Consider the following 19,733-nt stretch of genomic DNA (forward strand, 5'->3'; position numbering starts at 1 on the left):
TTTCAGCACTTCATTGCAGAAATGATTTATTGTAGAATAAAGCTGAATACCAAATCTCAGTATTTCTGGAGTTTGCAGATGCTGTAATTTGGAGCAAAAAAACCCTGCTAGATGCACTTAGCCGATCATGAAGCATCTGTAGAAGAAAAGGAATTGCAGTGTTTTGGATCAGGAGCTTCCATCAGCATTGACAATGTAGAGGGGAGGTAGCCGCTATAGAGATGACAGGAATGGGCTAGGCAGGGGCTGGCAGGCAATAGGTGGAAGTGGATGAGAGAGAATTTATGGTCTTATAGAGGATGAAAGAATGGAGTTGTGAGATATTAGCTGGTGGATGGTAAGCAGAGACAGATGAGGAGAGAAATTAAAGAGTAGATGGAATGAGGTAAGGTGAGAGGATGGGCGATGTAAAGACAGTCTGAAAAGTGAACAGTGGAGGCATGAGATGGTAAAAATGCGAAAGTTGATAAGCAAGGTGATAGTTGGAATGAGAAAAGGGAGGGATGATGGGCAGATGAAGGAGGGGGCTAGGAGATCTGGTTGGATAAGTGTGTGGGTGACAGACAGATGGAATCAGGTAGGTAAGGGGAATGGAATTAGGTAATGGGGCAGGGAGGGTTTAGAAATGAGGAGTGAAGGAGCCTAGGTGGATCAGCAAGAGAGAGAAAGAAACATGGGTTACCTGAAGTTGGGAAATTCAATGTTCATACCATTGAGTTGGGAGCTATCAGTGGAATATGAGGTGTATTTTTCTTAGGTTGTGCAAATGCAAACTAAAAGAACACCATTTGTAGGATCTTGATGTGGAACATTGACTATATCTTTGCGGTCACAGAGGCTTTGAGATCTGTCAAGTTCCACCAGCAGTTTGTTTTTTGCTCTCTTTAATGATGGTTTTGATCTTCCAATCCAGGACAGCCAAAGTTTGGAACCAGTGTCAATTCTAATTCCATGGTCATCAATATCTAATTTCAGTCTCAAATATTAACTTACTTTTCATCATTTTCTAAAGTCTCAACTTGAAATATTCCTAGAAATCTCGGGTATTCCCAAGGACAGTAATCAAGTAATGTCTTCAGTTCTCTACAAAACCATTCATAATTCATGTGTACCTGTGTATGATTGTTGTGTTCCACAATTGCTTAAATTGCTTGCAATGCAGCTGCTAAAATTCAACTCAGCTACTAACATAAAATGTGACAGGGCAGCGCTCACTGTACTTCAGGATGATGTCTCACAGCTCTGGGGACCTATGCTCAACCATGAAGTTGGGTTTGCCCTGCAAAGAGATTTAATATTCATTTTATGAGTGCATGGGTTTTCTGTGGATGCCCTGGTTTTCTCTAAATTGAGTGGTTTACTGGCTACATAGGTTAAGCTTTAACGTAAGTAACATCCCAAAACATTGAAGTGGAACCTGTATGGTCTGACCAGTGCCTTAAGACGTACAAACTTTTTGTGATACATGACCTCTAAATGTGGTTGAGCTGGTTGAGGCTTGGGTCTAGTTGTTAAATGCTCATACCGTCAAAGGATTGCTGATCTTTGACTGGGGGATTTTAGCATGGTATTATCTTTGTTCAGTTGGTTGATGAATATGAAATATTTATCAAAGTTGAAGAGACAATTTGATAGTGTTCAAATCGTTAAGATTCTTGGCAAAATAAATAAAAAGGAGCATTGGAAGAATGAGAACAAAAGTCAGAAGACATTAGCTTAGGTTAGTTGCAAAATATCTACAGGAAAAGCTTTCTCATGCAACAAGTACTCTGAGAATAGCATTCACTGTTTGAAAAGCTGTTGAATGTAGCTTCAGTTGTTGGTTTCAAAAATTCAAAAAGTTGGATACCCAGTTGAATTACCGGGCCACAGGGGAAAAACCTGGGGAATGCAGCTGTAAGTTTGCTCTTGCAAAAAGGAAATACCATCCACCCGTGCTTTACCAATTCTAGGACCTCTGCAACAAATTCCTTTAAATATTTCAATTTCACTCCCATTCTGTTGCTATATATTCTAGTCATGTAGCAATCTACCTTTAAGTAAATTAGTACTGATAGATATGCAGAGATCCTAAGTATTAGGTCTCTCTTAATACATGCTTGAAGGTTGCTTTATATGAATTTGCCATTAACAGGTATTTTTTTGCCATTTTAGACCAATGGTTACAAGATGTACCAAAGACTCCTGAAGAAATGGAAGTAAAGTACCCAACAGATGATCAGAAGAATTCTGAAATATGGCACCTGCCAGGTAACTGTGATGTGTTTTTTTTTACAGAAAGGAGTGCCAATTATGGTCTAAATTTTCACTCAGTGGCCATTTTATTAGGTACATACTATACGCACCTACTGAGGTATATATCCTACACTTTGCTTATGTTACTCTTGCATCTTGGGAATTTCTTGCCAAAGTTCCATGGAGAATATGCAAGCCTGGTGGAATTAAATATAAATTTGTGTATGTTTTGTGAAGCAGTACAAGTGATTGGTAGTTAAGCACCTGATGAATAAATTTCCATCTTGCTTTTAGCCAGACTAGGTAATCCATTAACCTGTATTGGTAATCAGCAAATTTTAAATTGATGCTTATCTGGTACCATGGTTGCTTAGTGGTGAGCACGATGCTATTACAGCTTGGGCCGTACCAGAGTTCAATTCAGTGCTGTTCTGTAAGGAGTCTCTGTAAATCCTCCCTGTGGAATGTGTGGGTTTGCTCCGGAGCCTCTGGTTTCCTCCCACAGTCCAAAGATGTACCGGATAGGCTAATTGGTCATTGTTAATTGTCCCGTGATTAGGTTAGGGTTAAGTCGGGTTTGTCGGGGGTCACTGGGTCGGCTTTGCTCAAAGGGAGGGAAAAGCCTACTCCATAGTGTATCAGTCAATAAATAAACTAAGTAATACAGAGAGCAGCCAAGCATTACACACAAAATGCTGGCGGAGCTCAACAGGCCAGGCAGCATCTATGGAAAAGAGTAAACAGCCGATGTTTCGGGCCGAGATCACTTCATTACGACTGTTTACTCTTTTCCATAGATGCTGCCTGACCTGCTGAGTTCCTCCACCGTTTTGTGTGTGTTAGTACAGAGCGAGCCATTTGGCAATTCCACTCCCTGCCACCTACCAAGCAGGCAATCCCATTAGCTTTGTCTCACACTTGTTCATCTTTAGATCTTGTTGCCATTAACCTATACAAAGGACAATTTACAGCTGCTGATTAATCTACTGGCACTTCTACAGAGCATCTTGTGAAAACCCACGCACTCGCCAAGAGAACCCGCAAGTTCCATGCAGACAGCCCACCAAAGCCCTGATCCCACCATGCCATTTTGTTCCCCAACTACCCAAATATTAAATATAGTTAACCAGCCTCCCTCAGTTTCTCATCTTTATTCTTAAAAATTTTCTAAAATCATTCTGTAATTGTTCAATGGTAGGAGGTAGCGAGTGGGAATAAAACGATCCTTTTCTGGTTGGCTGCCAATGACTAGTGGTGTTCCGCCGGGGTCAGTGTTGGGAACTGCTTCCTTTTATGCTGTAAATTAGTGATTTAGATGATGAAATAGATGGCTTTGTTACCAAGCTTGTAGATGATACGAAGATTGGTGGAGGGCAGGTAGTGTTGAGGAAACAAGTAGGCTACAGAAGGACTTGGACAGAATAGGAGAATGGGCAAGAAAGTGGCAAATGAAATACAATACTGGAAAATGCACGGTCATGCACTTTGGTTGTGGAAATAGATGTGTGGATTATTTTCGAAATGGGGAGAAAATCCAAAAATCTGAGATGCAAAGGGACTTTGGAGTTCTTGTGTAGAACACTCTGAAGGTTAACTTGCAGGCTGAGTTGATGGTGAGGAAGGTCAATGCAATGTTAGCGTTCATTTCAAGAAGTCTTGAGTACAAGAGCAGGGATGTGATGCTGAGGCTTTGTAAGGCACTGGTGAGGCCTCACTTTGAGTATTGTGAACAGTTTTGGGCTCCCTATCTTAGAAAAGATGTGCTGGCATTGGAGAGGGTTCAGAGGAGGTTCACTATGATGATTCTGGGAATGAAAGGGTTATCATTCAAGGAACATTTGATAGCACTGGGTCTGTACTGGTTGGAATTTAGAAGGATGGGGGTGGGGGTGGGGGAGTCCTTCAACTGTTGAAAGGCCTGGACAGAGTAGATGTGGAATGGATGTTTCCTATGGTAGTTGAGTCTAGGACAAGAGGGCACAACATCAGGATAGAGGGGTGTCCATTTAAAACAACGATGCAAAGACATTTCTTTAGCCAGAGGGTGGTGAATTTGTGGAATTTGATACCACAGGCAGCTGTGGAGGTCAGATCTTAAGGCAGAGCTTGATAGGTTCTTGTTTGGACACGGCATCAAAGGTTATGGGGAGAAGGCTGGGGAGTGTGGCTGAGGAGGAGAAAGGACGATCAGCCATGATTGAATGGCAGAACAGACTCAATGGGCCAGATGGCCTAATTCTGCTCCTATGTCTTATGGTCTTATGTTGAGCCTTCATGTTTTCCAATTCTGTTGCCCTTGGAGTATCTTAGCCCCTGTTGCAATTTGCTGAAAATTCTGTCAATGCTCTCTGCACAGCATCAGCCATTCTCTAAATCACGTGATGTATCACTGCTCAAAGGAAGCATATGCTGTGAGCAAAAGATTGGGAATGATAGGGGAAGACCAAGATAAAGCCTACTCACCAGGGTTTTAAACCACCAATTATCCGTAATATTTAACGTTATTTAACAAAAAAGGTGTCAACTTAAATTCACTCAGATTCTTGGCTGTATTTAAATTAAAACAAAACATCAAATCTCAGCATGGACGCGGTTTTCACAACATTTAGTATCCTAGCAATATGTTAGTATTCACAAAGATTATTTTGGTAATTTTTAAATTGTTATTACTAAAATATTTGCTTTTGCCCTTTACAAGATACCCTTGATTTTTGGCCTTTTCTATAGTTCCACTTTGAGTAATAAATATCTTGGATATCAGCTGAATTTATAAAGTACTTGAAATGTTATATATTAACAATTTCAGTTTTTGAAAATCATCTGTTTTTTTAATTCTATAAATTGAAAAATGTGAAGAAACAGAAATTTAAATTTAATTTCAAATGTAGAAAATATCTATTTGACTTCATAGTAGTGAAATGAAAGTCTTGACTTTATTTAAATCTGATAAGATACAGCTTCATTAGCCACGCTTTGAATTACTCATCTATAAAGTTTGCATTCCTTATGTGAAGATGGGAATTGTTGACATTTGGGAGATAGGAAAAGACTTCGCATTAGCTAGTAAACAGTGTTGATGTATTTTTATAGTTTATAAAATAGATTCAAAGCTGCCATTTTAAAATTGCCAAATACCATGGATTCTGGTTAATTGGGACACCTCGGGGGTGGTATATTTTGGCTCAAGTGGTGGAAGTTTCATGGGAATAGTTAAAACAGTATAAAATAAGACCAATTGAGTAACAAATTATGTATTTAAATGAACACTAGCAATAGTATGACAGTACTATTTAAATTAGAACACTACCAATAGTATGACAATACTATAAAACTGTGTATTAGTTTATAGTAATTATCGATGGAGAAATTCATCCAGTGTACGCAATAAATAAAATAAGCACAAACACCTAGTGGAGATAATGGACTGTCTTCGTACTATGCTATCATTATTTGTATCCTGCAAATCTTCAATTTCATTGTTATGTTCAAGATGTTTATCGATACCTTCAAGTTCTTCATAGTCCCCAACTTGTTGAAGTAGTGAAATCCTTTCGTTTTCACTCCCAGCTGTATCTGGCATCTTCAAGCTTGAATGATTGAAACTGCAGTGAGCAAGACAGTTCTAAGTTGTCTTACTACTTATTTCTCACCAATTTTTAGTGACAAAATCACTGCTTTTTGAAAACAAACAAACGCAATAGACGCGATTTAAAAGATGTTCGCCTGAAGCACAGTGTGGCATCTAATGGCCACATATGTGACTGTTACTAGTTGGAGCCTGTTCAGCAACAGTCACCTGCCCTAATTAAAGGGAATAGTGTCCCAAATAAATGAAGGGAATCCCAGCAATTTTCTCAATTAGATTTTGTTCTTTTAAGAGTTGGACCAAGCAAGAGGCTGTCCCAATTAACCAATGGCCCAACCGGAATCGACTGTATACTGTAAGGAGTTGGTAATTTTCTAGTTTTAAATCTTGGTACAAATGTTGTCTGAAGTACATAAATGTAAAAAAGGATAAAGCTTTGTCCCCTTTTTTAAATCTGCTTCCTGTAATGGGGAAATTATGAATAATATTTTTTTAATATTAAGAAAGAATAAAAGGAGCAGTAAATGTAATTTTATTGCTAAGAGTCTCAAGGTCTGATGTCAAATCAAAGTTCAAAGTGAATTTATTACCACTGCCATTTCCTGCAGGGATCACTCCCTATGTGCCTCCCTTGTCCATTTGTCCCTCCCCACTGATCTCCCTCCTGGCACTTAGCCTTGCAAGTGGAGCAAGTGCCACATCTCCCTCACTACCAGTCAGGGCCTCAAACAGTCCTTTCAGGTGAGGTGACACTTCACCTGTGGCTCTGGGTTCATCTACTGTATCTGGTACTCCCAGTGCGGCCTCCTGTATGTCGGTGGGACACGACGTAGATTTGAAGACCGCTGTGCTGAGCCTGCCACAAAAAGTGTGATTTCCCAGTGGCTACCCGTTTCAATTCTACTTCCTATTCCTATTCTGACAGATCAGTCCATGGCCTCCTCTGCTGCCATGATGAGGCCACACTCAGGTTGGAGAAGCCAACTTTGTATTTTGCCTGGGTAGCCTCCAACCTGATGGCATGAATATCGATTTATTGAACTCCCCCTCTCCCTACCCTTTACCATTCCCCATTCCTCCTTCCCAATCACACCTTCTCTCCTTACCTCCCATCATCTCCCTCTGGTGCTCCTCCCCCTTCCCTTTCTTCCATGGTCTTTGGTCCTCTGCTACCAGATTCCCCTTCTCCAGCCCTTTATCTCTTTCACCAATCAACGTCCCAGCTCTTTACTTTATTTCTCTCCCCCCCACCCACCCGGTTTCATCTATCACCTAACACCTTGTATGACTTCCTCCCCTCCCCCCATGTTCTTGGTGTAACTCTTTCCCCCTTCCTTTCCAGTCCTGATGAAGGGTCTCGGCCTGAAATGTCTGCTGTTTACTCATTTCCACAGATGCTGACTGGTCTGCTGAGTTCCCCCAGCACTTTGTGTGTGTGTGTTGTTATATTAACAATATTGCTGGTTGTACTGTTGGGGCCACTGAGCAGATAGTTGTATTCCATTGAAAATATGGCTTCATAAAGTAATTTTAGAAATATTGCCAAGTTGTTATGCAGAGCTGCTGTGGATTGTGTGCAATGTTCGCAACAGAGCTATCATGTTTTCCAATAAACTGATTAGCTGGAAAACAGGTGGATGAAAAGAAAACAACAGATGCTTATTAACAAATGTAGTACCTGGATCTAGATGTGTTTGCTGTTGCTTTTATAGATTAAGATATTGATAAGCATTGCAATTAATTATATTAATGTAGCTTGGGAAGCAACACATGCTGAAGTTGGCCAGAAGGAGAGCTATTTATTTCAAATGTTGCATTAAAAACTATAAATTATTTTATGGATTATGGTTACTATTTGTGATACATTGTGCACTTAAATTGCTTATACACTTCTGGTGCACGGCATATTAATTTTCATCTAAGGGACAAGTTGGCATAGGCTTTCTTGTAACTTTCAACATCTTATGTTTGACAAAGTTAATAGAAAATTAATTTTTCAGGAGAAATGTCACCTTGATTTCTTTTTGACATAACAAAAGAACCATTATTGCATCTCTAAAGACATCTAAATGCTGTTTACTCTGAATAGTCAATCAATAACTTGCAAATTTAATCTGGTGCTCATGAGCTGTGACCTTTTGAGAGTGGAATGCATCAGAAAATATTTTGTTTTAGTTTGAAATGTGGTGTTATGTAATGCAACTAAATTATAGCTTAGTATATTAGGTTTGTTGCCAAACTTTCATAGTTTTGTGCCTGCAGGTTATGTGGGGTATTAATGATTTGAAAATTAGTGAAGAAAGTCTTTCTGTTTATCATCCTCAACCTTCCCAGAGTTATACAAACCTGATGCATTTCCCTGCAGCATCCCCTCCCACCCCCGTGTGGGATTTTACCACTTCCATCTCAGTATTCTATTACTGAAGTATTCTCCTTTCTATCAGATCAGGTGATGATTTCATTTCATCATCTTATAACTTTTCTTCATATTAAATTTGGCAATGACTGTACTCACTACCTAAGCTACCTTTGATTCAGTAAATCAGGGATGCTTTCAATATGATGGCTTTGAAATTCATTTGAATTTCCTGTGTCATTTGCATGGTTCGAAGATCTCAAAGGTTGTAACTAATGCTGAAGTAAATGTGCACTTCAAAGTAAAAAGTTCAAGTAAATGTGCACTTCAAAGTACAAAGTACAAAGTTCAAAGTAAATTTACTATCAAAGTACATGTATGCCACAGTGGGATTCATTTTCTTGCGGGCATTCACAGAAAATACAAGAAACGCAATAGAATCAATGGAAGGCCACACCCAACAGGATGGACAAACAGCTAATCTGATAAAGATAACAAACTGCAATTATAGAGAGATAATAAAATAATAATAATGAATAAATATTAAATTGTGGGAATATTAGATGAAGAGTCCTTGAAAGTGAGTCTACAGGTTGTGGGAATAGTTCAGTGACGGAGCAAGTGAAGTTATCCCCTCTGATTCAAGAGCCTCATGGTTGAGCGGTAATAACTTAGTGGCCTGTGTCCTGAGGCTCAGTACCACCTTCCCGGTGGCAGCCACGAGAAGACAGCATGGTCTGGATGGTGGAGGTCCTTGATGAAGGAACTGCTTTCCTGTGACAGCACTCCATGCAGATGTGCTCAGTGGTGGCCAGGGCTTTACCTGTGATGGACTGGACAGAATCCACTACTTGTGTGTTTTTCTCTACAAGGGCATTGGTGTTTCCATACCATGAAGCAACCAGTCAATATATTCTCCATCGCATATCTATAGAAGTTTATCAGAGTTTTGGATGACATGCTGAATTTTTGCAAATCCCTAAGAAAGTAGAGGTGTTGACGTGCTTTCTTCATAATGACACCTACATGCTGAACCCAGGACGGATCCTTTGAAATGATAATACCAAAGAATTTAAAGTTGCTGACCTTCTCCACCTCTGATCTCCTAATGAGGCTGGCTCACGCACCTCTGGTTTCCTCCTGGTCAGTCATCAGCTTCTTGGTCTTGCTGTCACAGAGTGAGATGTAGCTGTTGTGGCACCACTCGGCAAGATTTTCAATCTCCCTTCTGTATGCTGAATTGTTACCACCATTGATTCAGCCAACGACAGTGGTGAAATCAGCACGCTAGTGTTATAATATTGGAGCTGTGCTTTCTTTGCCTATAGTCATAGTCATAACTATAATGTGAGTAGACCGAGGTCTAAGCACACAGCCTTGTGGTGCACCTGTGCTGATGGAGATTGTGGAGGAGATGCTGTTGCTGATCTGAACTGACTGGGCTCTGCAAGTAGGGAAACCGAGGATCCGGTTGCACAAGTTGAGGCCATGGTCTGGATACATATCACCTACAGCACCAGGAGGTTTAATGCACTCAGCCACTGCTATACTAAGATCAGGAATGCCTACTACTCCATGTCTAGACCACATTTCAGCAGATCTGATCACTTGGCTGCCCTCCTGATACCTGCATGAAGATAAAGGCTGAAGAGCAGGCTCCACAGGTGAGGACAACAAACAGGTGGTCACAGGAGGCAGAGGAACAGCTACGGGATTGCTTCCAGTTGGTGGATTGGGCCATGTTCAAGGATCTGAATGAATTCTCTATGGGTGCCATAAACTTTATTAAAACAGTTGTAGACACGTGTATCCGCACAAAATCATTCTGAGTTTTCTCCCACCAGAAGCTCTGGATGAACCATGAGACTTTTGAGGGCCAGGTCAGAGGCATTCAGGTCTGGAGACCAAGTAAAATACTTGGTCCAGGTGCAATCTTCTGAAAGCCATCACGCGTGTGAAGTGCTTACAAAGTGAAACCAAGTCACAGGGGTGACAACAAGCTCCGCTCCAAGATGAGCTCAATGCCTTTTATGGTCACTTTAACCATCAAAACATGGAGGAATCGTAGCGAACTCCCCCAGCCCCAGTTGACCTTGTGATTTCAATCTCTGAGGCCAATATGAAAGTATCAGTCAGGAGGATGAACCCATGGAAAGCATCCAGCCCAAACAGTGTACCTGGCTGAGTACTAAAGACCTGTGCTGTTGATCAACTGGTGATTTTCACCAATATCTTTGACCTCTCGCTCTGGCAATCTGATGTACCCACCTGTTTCAAGCAGGTTTTAATTGTACCTGTGCCTAAGAAGAGTATGGTAACCTGCTTCAGTGACTATCCACTTGCATACAGTTGATGAAGTGCATTGAGAAGTTGTTGATGAACCACATCAACTAATGCCTGAGAAGCAACTTGAATTTACTCCAATTCGTCTACCATCACAACAGGTCAACAGTAGATGCTCTTCAGTCAAGCCTGGAACATCTGAAGAGCGAAGATGCATCTATCAGTATGCTCTTCATTGATTACAGCTCAGCATTCAATTATATCATCCCCTCAAAACTAATCAATAAGCTTCAAGACTTTGGCCTCAATACTTTCTTGTGCAACTGGATCCTCTATTTCCTCACTTATAGATTTCCTCATGGTGGATGCTTGGTCTTTGCAGGACTTATAAGGAGCCTGCATATGGTTTTTGGTGTGTTGCAGCCAAAAGGCTTCTATTCCACATAATCAAACATTATATCTAATATCAGTACCTTCAACTTTTTCTCCATGGTGCCTTTGCAAGGTATATGTAGCTTAAACTACTACACAGCACAGAGCTAAAAGCTTCATTTAATTACAAATTACCTTTGTGTTTCTCCACTGTATTTGGAGAATTAACCAAAATAACATGTGCAATGAGGTTTAGTGGTTGGGATGAAGTGCAGTGTAAAGTGAGTTTGAATTGGGTAAAATTGGGGTGTGGTGAAGTTTGCAAATATCAACTACATGGCAAATCCGAATTGCAGTGTCATTAAACATACATGAAAGTTGCTGGTGAACGCAGCAGGCCAACCAGCATCTATAGGAAGAGGCGCAGTCGACGTTTCAGGCCGAGACCCTTCGTCAGGACTAACTGAAGGAAGAGTGAGTAAGGGATTTGAAAGCTGGAGGGGGAGGGGGAGATGCAAAATGATAGGAGAAGACAGGAGGGGGAGGGATAGAGCCGAGAGCTGGACAGGTGATAGGCAAAAGGGGATACGAGAGGATCATGGGACAGGAGGCCTAGGGAGAAAGACGGGGGGGGGGTGACCCAGAGGATGGGCAAGAGGTATATTCAGAGGGACAGAGGGAGAAAAAGGAGAGTGAGAGAAAGAATGTGTGCATAAAAATGAGTAACAGCTGGGGTACGAGGGGGAGGTGGGGCCTAGCGGAAGTTAGAGAAGTCAATGTTGGAGGAACAACACCTTATATTCCGTCTGGGTAGCCTCCAACCTGATGGCATGAACATTGACTTCTCTAACTTCCGCTAGGCCCCACCTCCCCCTCGTACCCCAGCTGTTACTCATTTTTATGCACACATTCTTTCTCTCACTCTCCTTTTTCTCCCTCTGTCCCTCTGAATATACCTCTTGCCCATCCTCTGGGTCACCCCCCCCCCCGTCTTTCTCCCTAGGCCTCCTGTCCCATGATCCTCTCGTATCCCCTTTTGCCAATCACCTGTCCAGCTCTTGGCTCTATCCCTCCCCCTCCTGTCTTCTCCTATCATTTTGCATCTCCCCCTCCCCCTCCAGCTTTCAAATCCCTTACTCACTCTTCCTTCAGTTAGTCCTGACGAAGGGTCTCGGCCCGAAACGTCGACTGCGCCTCTTCCTATAGATGCTGCTTGGCCTGCTGCGTTCACCAGCAACTTTGATGTATGTTGCTTGAATTTCCAGCATCTGCAGAATTCCTGTTGTTTGCAGTTTGTAGTAGGATACACAAAAGTATGGTGAAGAGCTGTAATGCACTCAAATGATTTTGTGGCATAGTGGGGATAGTGGTGATTTGAATGAGTTGTCATCTAATCAAGAAATTAAGACAGAAATTTGCAAGGTATAATGATATAAACGTGAAAACGGAGTCATATTGACAAGATGTGTGGTTTGAAGTTCCATACTGCGCTATATTTTTGGTGGGTGCAATGCTGAACAAACTTCACTAGCAACGTGAAGCAAGTTCAACATCTTGCTTGAAGGCTGGCCTAAAGTCTTTTGTTGTGCCCCATTATGTTGCTAAATATGAATGCTTCAATAAAAGAAAACTTTAGTGTTACTAAGTCACATCAGTTTGCTCTTCATTCCCATTAAGGAGTTGATGAATAGTATTTGGAAACTTCCCAACACGGAAGGGTAGAGAGGATTTTGTATAAAGTTATATATGCCACCAGGACCATGTCAAGTATCTGCTAACAGCATCATTGTGTGTAGAGGGATACTGAGTACATTTAAACTAAGCTATTTTATCCACATTTTGTGATTCTATGCAAGGAACTTCTGCATTAAAACTGCATTGGGCATATTCCCAGGAGATATAATGGCATGGTTATCGAATGACATTTATTTGAGTAAAGGTAAAATTCATTTTAAGTAGTTTTTTTGTGCAGAAATGCAGGATTCTTTGTGATGTCTACCAAATCCTTTGTTTAATTACACTGTTACCTTTTTACTGTACTTTAATAATATATAACATGCATATTCTCTAGTTTAGTTTTGATTGTAGACTATAACTTAGAATTTAATTTACATCTAAATTGGCATGATTGCTTTTTAATATAGTTTAACTTTTAATCATTTTTATTTGTAAGATTCTGAGCTGAATTTTGCATTTTCTTTACCTTTTGCTTTTGCTGTGTTACACATTGATTTCGGTAATCAACTTTGTTAATTTTAGTCACTGAGTTCACACATAATGAAAGTTTGGCGTTTCTCAGCAATCAGAATGGAATTCCAAGGCAATCATAAAGAACTGTGGCAGTGAAAGGAGTAGTGTTTATTAATAAGATACTGTATTGCAGAATCCTATCACTATCTTACAGGCTGTCATTGGAGCAGCAATTGTTGAGAATATTAATTGTTCTGTGGTCTGGAGTTGATGGCAGGATGACGATACGTGGGATGATTATGGGTTTTTCGAAACTCCTTTCTGTGATAGACTGACTATCAGACACATTCCAGCTATTTTGCTTATCAGCAAAAGAGATTCGGGGAAGCAAGAGTTGGCGTTTCTGAGGTAGCTGTCTCAGTGTCTGCAGCTGTCAACTGGATAACCACAGAGATGGGAGGGATATGGCCAGGACACTTTGTTGTCTAAGTGTTGCAGACATTTTTCTCTTTCTTTTGTCATTTTGGTTCCTGTTCAAAATACTAATAAAAATTAAGAAGTTTAGGTATTTTCTCTTGCTTCCATTCATTGTTTTTTGTAATGATCTGGTGGGAACAAGTGTTATGGTACAAATTTTAATACTTGAAGAATATTTGAAAAAGTTTAATATTTGAAAGTTTGCATCATTGTTCAGCGTATGTATTCAATTAGCACAAACAAAATTCAAGTGGCTCATTAATTCACTATATCTGTTAGAAGTTTATTTGGATGTAGAGGCTGGGGAAATGGCAGATAGGTAGTTCAATTATATATTAGTGGGAAGAATGAGAAGAGGCAGATAGGCTAAGAAGGGGGACAAGAACAGACCCCTTCTTGAAGATATAAATGTACAGTTCACTGAAAATGGTAGAGCAAGTTGAGAAAAATTGTTTCTGAAAAAAGTAAGTTGGATCCTTAGTTTTATAAATAGAAGTCTGAAGAAGAAGGGGCAGAAAATTATGATGTCCTTGTAAAACACTGGTTCAAAAGTTGAGTTTATTGTCATATGCACGTCCATGAATGCACATACGCAATGAAAATCTTACTTGCAGCAGCATTGCAGGCACATAGCATTATATTAACAGCATTCATAAGAAAAAAAAATTAATCATAAATTGTACCCAATTTTTACAATAAGTAATACAATTGGATCAAACAAGAACAAAGTCTATTTTAACACAAAGTGATTAAAGTAGAAATAGTGTTCTAAAATGTAGTGATTAAGGTTTTGCTGGTGATTCAAGAACCAATTGGTTGTAGGGAAGTAGTGGTTACGTCAAAGCTAGAGTTTTGTTCAGTTCTGGATGCCAGACTTTAGGAAAGATCCAAGGATATAAAATGAGTGCAGAAACAATTTACTATAAATATTTCCTGGGAAATGCATCTAAAATTACGTGGCTAAATTGGGGAATCTGGGATTGTTCTCCTTGGACAGAGGAGCGTACACAATATTTAATGGAGATATTAGGCAAGGGACAGAATAAGTGGAGGGGAAAATACATTCCCATGTGTGGATTATAGCTCAAAAAGAAGTGACTTGCAAAAAGATCATAAATTAACATAAGGATTCTTTTAACATGTACTGTCAATGGTGGTAGTAGTGGTAGATTCAATTAGAGCATACAAAAGAGAATTAGATGTACATCCAAAAGGGAAAAAAAATGGAATGCTTATGGGGAATGAGATTGGTTTTATTGTTCCTGCATAGAACTGGTGGCCAAATGACCCAATTTAATGTTTTGAGACTCTGAGATTTGGTGATTGGTTGAATTGAGGCTTAAGCTTTGCTGCTACTACTGCCTTCCTTTCTTCTTGAACATTCCTTCCAAATTATAGTCATAGTCATAGTCATAGTCATACTTTATTGATCCCGAGAGAAATTGATTTTCATAGCAGTTGCCCCAACCAAGAATAGAGTATAAATATAGCCATATAAAACCATAAATAATTAAATAGTAATATGTAAATCATGCCAGGAAATAAGTCCAGGACCAGCCTTTTGGCTCAGGGTGTCTGACCCTCCAAGAGAGGAGTTGTAAAGTTTGATGGCCGCAGGCAGGAATGACTTCCTATGACGCTCAGTGTTGCATCTCGGTGGAATGAGTCTCTGGCTGAAAGTACTCCTGTGCCCATCCAATACATTATGTAGTGGATGGGAGACATTGTCCAAGATGGCATGCAACTTGGACAGCATCTTCTTTTCAGACACCACCGTCAGAGAGTCCAGTTCCATCCCCACAACATCACTGGCCTTACGAATGAGTTTGTTGATTCTGTTGGTGTCTGCTACCCTCAGCCTGCTGCCCCAGCACACAACAGCAAACATGATAGCACTGGCCACCACAGACTCGTAGAACATCCTCAGCATCGTCCAACAGATGTTAAAGGACCTCAGTCTCCTCAGGAAATAGAGACGGCTCTGAACCTTCTTGTAGACAGCCTCAGTGTTCTTTGACCCGTCCAGTTTATTGTCAATTCGTATCTCCAGGTATCTGTAATCCTTCACCATGTCCACACTGACCCCCGGATGGAAACAGGGGTCACCGGTGCCTTAGCCCTCCTCAGGTCCACCACCAGCTCGTTAGTCTTTTTCACATTAAGCTGCAGATAATTCTGCTCACACCATGTGACAAAGTTTCCTACCGTAGCCCTGTACTCAGCCTCATCTCCCTTGCTGATGCATCCAACTATCGCAGAGTCATCAGAAAACTTCTGAAGATGGCAAGACTCTGTACAGTAGTTGAAGTCTGAGGTGTACATGGTGAAGAGAAAGGGAGACAAGACAGATCACTCTGTCGGACACACAGTGTTGCAAGCACATGTACTGTGGTCTGCCAGTCAGGTAATCAATAATCCAGGAAAGCATCCACCTGCACTCCTAGTCGGGGCTGGTAGGCGAACTGGAGGGGTTCTAAGTGTGGCCTAACCATAGGCCGGAGCAGCTCCAGAACAAGTCTCTCCAGGGTCTTCATGATGTGGGAGGTCAAAGCCACCGGTCTGTAGTCATTGAGGCCGCTGGGACACCTTGTCTTCGGCACAGGGACGAGGCAGGACGTCTTCCACAGCACAGGAACCCTCTGGAGACTCAGGCTCAGGTTGAAGACATGGTGAAGTATGCTCAGTAAGTTGCATCTACAGAAATTAAGTGCTTCCAAAAAGTTCCTAGATGGTCCTGTTTCTTTGTGTTTATGTGATTATAAAATGTCAGTAATATAAGCCCATACATTGGCACAGTGGGTGGTACAAAAAGCAGCAATTAGAGCTACTTTCTCAATGCATCGATGATTTAGGGTTGATGCTGACTTTTGATACTGTCCATAAGAGCATAAGATTTAGGAGGCGAAGTAGGCTATTTGGCCCATTGAGTCTGCTCTGCCAGTCAATCATGGGCTGATCCACTTTATCCAGTCATCCCCACTCCCCTGCTTTCACCTCATACCCTTTGATGCCCTGGCTAATCAAGAACTTATCTGTCTTTGCTTAAATATATCCAATGACTTGGCCTCCACAACCGCTCGTGGCAACAAATTCCATAGATTTACCACCCTCTGACGAAAGTAATTTCTCTGCATCTCAGTTCTAAAAGGACGTCTTTCAATCCTGAAGTCATGCCCTCTTGTCCTCGAATCCCCTGCCATGGGAAATAACTTTGCCATATCTAATCTGTTCAGGCCTTTTAACATTCAGAATGTTTCTATGAGATTCCCCCCTCATTCTCCTGAACTCCAGGAAATACAGCCCAAGAGCTGCCAGATGTTCCTCGTACAGTAACCCTTTCATTCCTGGAATTATTCTTCTGAATCTTCTCTGACCCTCTCCAATGTCAGTATATCCTCTCTAAAATAAGGAACCCAAAGCTGCACACAATACCTCAAGTGTGGTCTCACGAGTGCCTTATAGAGCCTCAACATCACATCCTGGCTCTTATAGTCTATACCTCTAGAAATGAATGCCAACATTGAATTCGCCTTCTTCACAACTGACTCAACCTGCAGGTTAACCTGTAGGGTATCTTGCACAAGGACTCCCAGGTCTCTTTGCATTTCTGCATTTTGAATTCGCTCCCCATCTAAATAATAGTCTGCCCAGTTATTTCTTCCACCAAAGTGCATGACCATGTGCTTTCCAACATTGTATTTCATTTGTCTCTTCTTTGCCCATTCCCCTAAATTATCTAAGTCTCTCTGCAGGCTGTCTTGTTTCCTCAACACTACCCGCTCCTCCGCCTATCCTTGTATCATCGACAAATTTAGCCACAAATCTCTTAATACCGTAATCCAAACCAGTGACATACATTGTGAAAAATAACGCTCCCAACACCGACTCCTGTGGAACTCCACTGGTAACCGGCAGCCAGCCAGAATAGGATCCCTTTATTCCCACTGTCTGTTTCCTGCCCAAAAGCCAATGCTCCACCCATGCTAGTAACTTCCCTGTAATTCCACGGGATCTTATCTTGCTAAGCAGCCTCATGTGTGGCACCTTGTCAAAGGCCTTCTGAAAATCCAAGTACACCACGTCTACTATATCTCCTTTGTCTACCCTGCTTGTATCTTCCTCAAAGAATTGCAGTAGGTCAGTCAGGCAGGATCTTCCTTTCAGGAAAACATGCTGGCTTTGGCCTATCTTGTCATGTGCCTCCAGGTACGCCATAATCTCATTCCTAACAATCGATTCCAACCACTGATGTCAGGCTAACAGGTCTAACAGTCTGAGTAAAGACTGCACATTTATCCTGTAGCTGTCTAGATTCCATCCCATGTCCTAAGTCATGGTTTGGGAGGTAAGGTAGGAATTCTAAATTGCACCTAGTATATAGGTAAATGATAAAATCTGTGGCGGGGGGGGGGAGGTTTGATGGGAATGTAGAGAGAATAGGTAATGAGGAAAATTATTGGTAGATTGGGATTACTCTGTGAATAGGCATGGAAATCACCTTAAATTGATGATCAGCATTAAAAATCCCACTTCAAAGACTGGATGATAGAGTTCTTCAAGAAGAAGAGTACCTAGGAGGGTGAAGAGAGAGATTACATTTTCTTTGCCTTTGGAAGGGTTGATCTTTGAAAGATTGCAATGCGATTACTGTTTGTCGTGACCACAAGGTATATAGACAGAAGTCCCTTCCTAGCGTGTAGCACCAGACAGTCAACCATTCTTGTCTGGCACATAGTGTCAGGATTGGTCTGCTTTCGGATTAACCGGGCTCGGGGGGTGGCCTGACTTGGATTCAAAGTCCGGCGCTGATGCCACTGCGCCACCAGCCGGTTCATACAGAAGTGGAAGCATTTTTGGTTTAGATCTGCTCTTCCTGCTTTGTGGATATTAACTGTTAAAGTTGGTCATTAAGGAATGGTATTTCTTTTGCATTCCAGTGTATTTTGATTATTTTCCATTGATGACTGTTTTGTACATCTCCCTGTTTGAGCTGCTCTCAGCTTGAGCAGAGTAGCAGTTTGACAATGGTGCAGCGTTTGCAGTCCTAACTCTTAATATAAGTTAAGAACTGATTTCAGGTAAGGAAGTGGACCTCTGCCCTGTGATACAGTTTGGCTCCTTACCAAGAGCAGAAAAACAGTGATTAAAAATGAACTTTGAGTAAGTGCCATTTGTATAGCATATCGCTGTAGAACTGCTTTTCTGCTTTACTTTGCAATTATGGAGCATGAACTGGAATTAGTTGTCACATTGCAGGTCTAAATAACTTGGACAATGATTTATGTGATGAAAACTGAGCAATTTTCCTGTAGCCAGAAGTTGTACCTTGCAACTGGTGCCATAAATATCGTTTCAACTCAAGATTCTGCAGAGTAACACAGGCAAAATGCTGGAAGAACTCAGTAGGTCAGGCAACATCTATGGAAATCACAATTATTTCAACGTATGTAATAAGTAGTTTTATGCAAGTACTATATTTTAATATCATTTGTGTTGTAATGTACGGACATTTGGCAGCATTTACCAAAATTAGAAAACTTAGTTTAGAAATGGGCAACTATATTTTTCCTTCAATTTAATAGTGTACTTGTGTGGGAAATGAATCAATTAGAGCCTTGTCTTAACATGTCATGGTATTTTGTTCATTCTCCCTCTCCCACCATCAATGAAACAGATTTATCTGGCCATTGTTACATTGGTGTTTACACAAATTGGCTGTCCCATTTCCTATGTTGCAAATGTAGTTTGTTTGCTGTTGTGAGCTATGGTATATCTTGTGGTTGCAAAAAGGTATAGAAGGTCCCAAACAAAATGACAAGTTGCCTCATTCCAAGAACATGGAAACAAGTTGGCCAGGGTAAATTACTGGCTGTCTCTCCTTGATTTTTCGGTCAACATGAATGGTCTCAACTTGAAACATCAGTTGTCTATGTCCTGCTGTAGATGCTGTCTGACCTGCTGAGTTCTTCCAGCACTTTGTGTGTTGCTCTAAATTATAGCAGTGTTGTTACAAGTGACTTACTTTCTAGCTCACTTCATTGTTCATAGGATATTACTTAGAATGTTTGTAGAATATTTCTTCCTGTCTTAATACTTAATGTTTATATTATTAATCATTGTTAAATCCAGAAGCTTTTCTTTATTAATGATTCAATTAAATTCATGTTTGCTATGCTGAATTATAGATTTTTACCCCTTGGATCAATATTATTGTATCCTAATTCTTTTAGTTTG

General features: G+C 40.8%; 1 protein-coding gene across 5 annotated transcripts in view; it reads left to right on the plus strand.

Moving 5' to 3' along the window:
• zfpm1 (zinc finger protein, FOG family member 1) overlaps window positions 1-19,733 on the plus strand; it is a 215,001-nt gene that overhangs the window by 69,900 nt on the left and 125,368 nt on the right. For all 5 annotated transcript variants that reach the window (XM_063067020.1, XM_063067023.1, XM_063067022.1 and 2 more), the window contains one exon: window positions 2,155-2,250. In XM_063067020.1, the coding sequence (XP_062923090.1) occupies window positions 2,155-2,250 (96 nt within the window). The remainder of the gene's footprint in view (window positions 1-2,154; window positions 2,251-19,733) is intronic.

The sequence above is a fragment of the Mobula hypostoma genome, chromosome 14 (assembly GCF_963921235.1).
Source record: "Mobula hypostoma chromosome 14, sMobHyp1.1, whole genome shotgun sequence".
Classification (NCBI taxonomy): Eukaryota; Metazoa; Chordata; class Chondrichthyes; order Myliobatiformes; family Myliobatidae; genus Mobula; species Mobula hypostoma.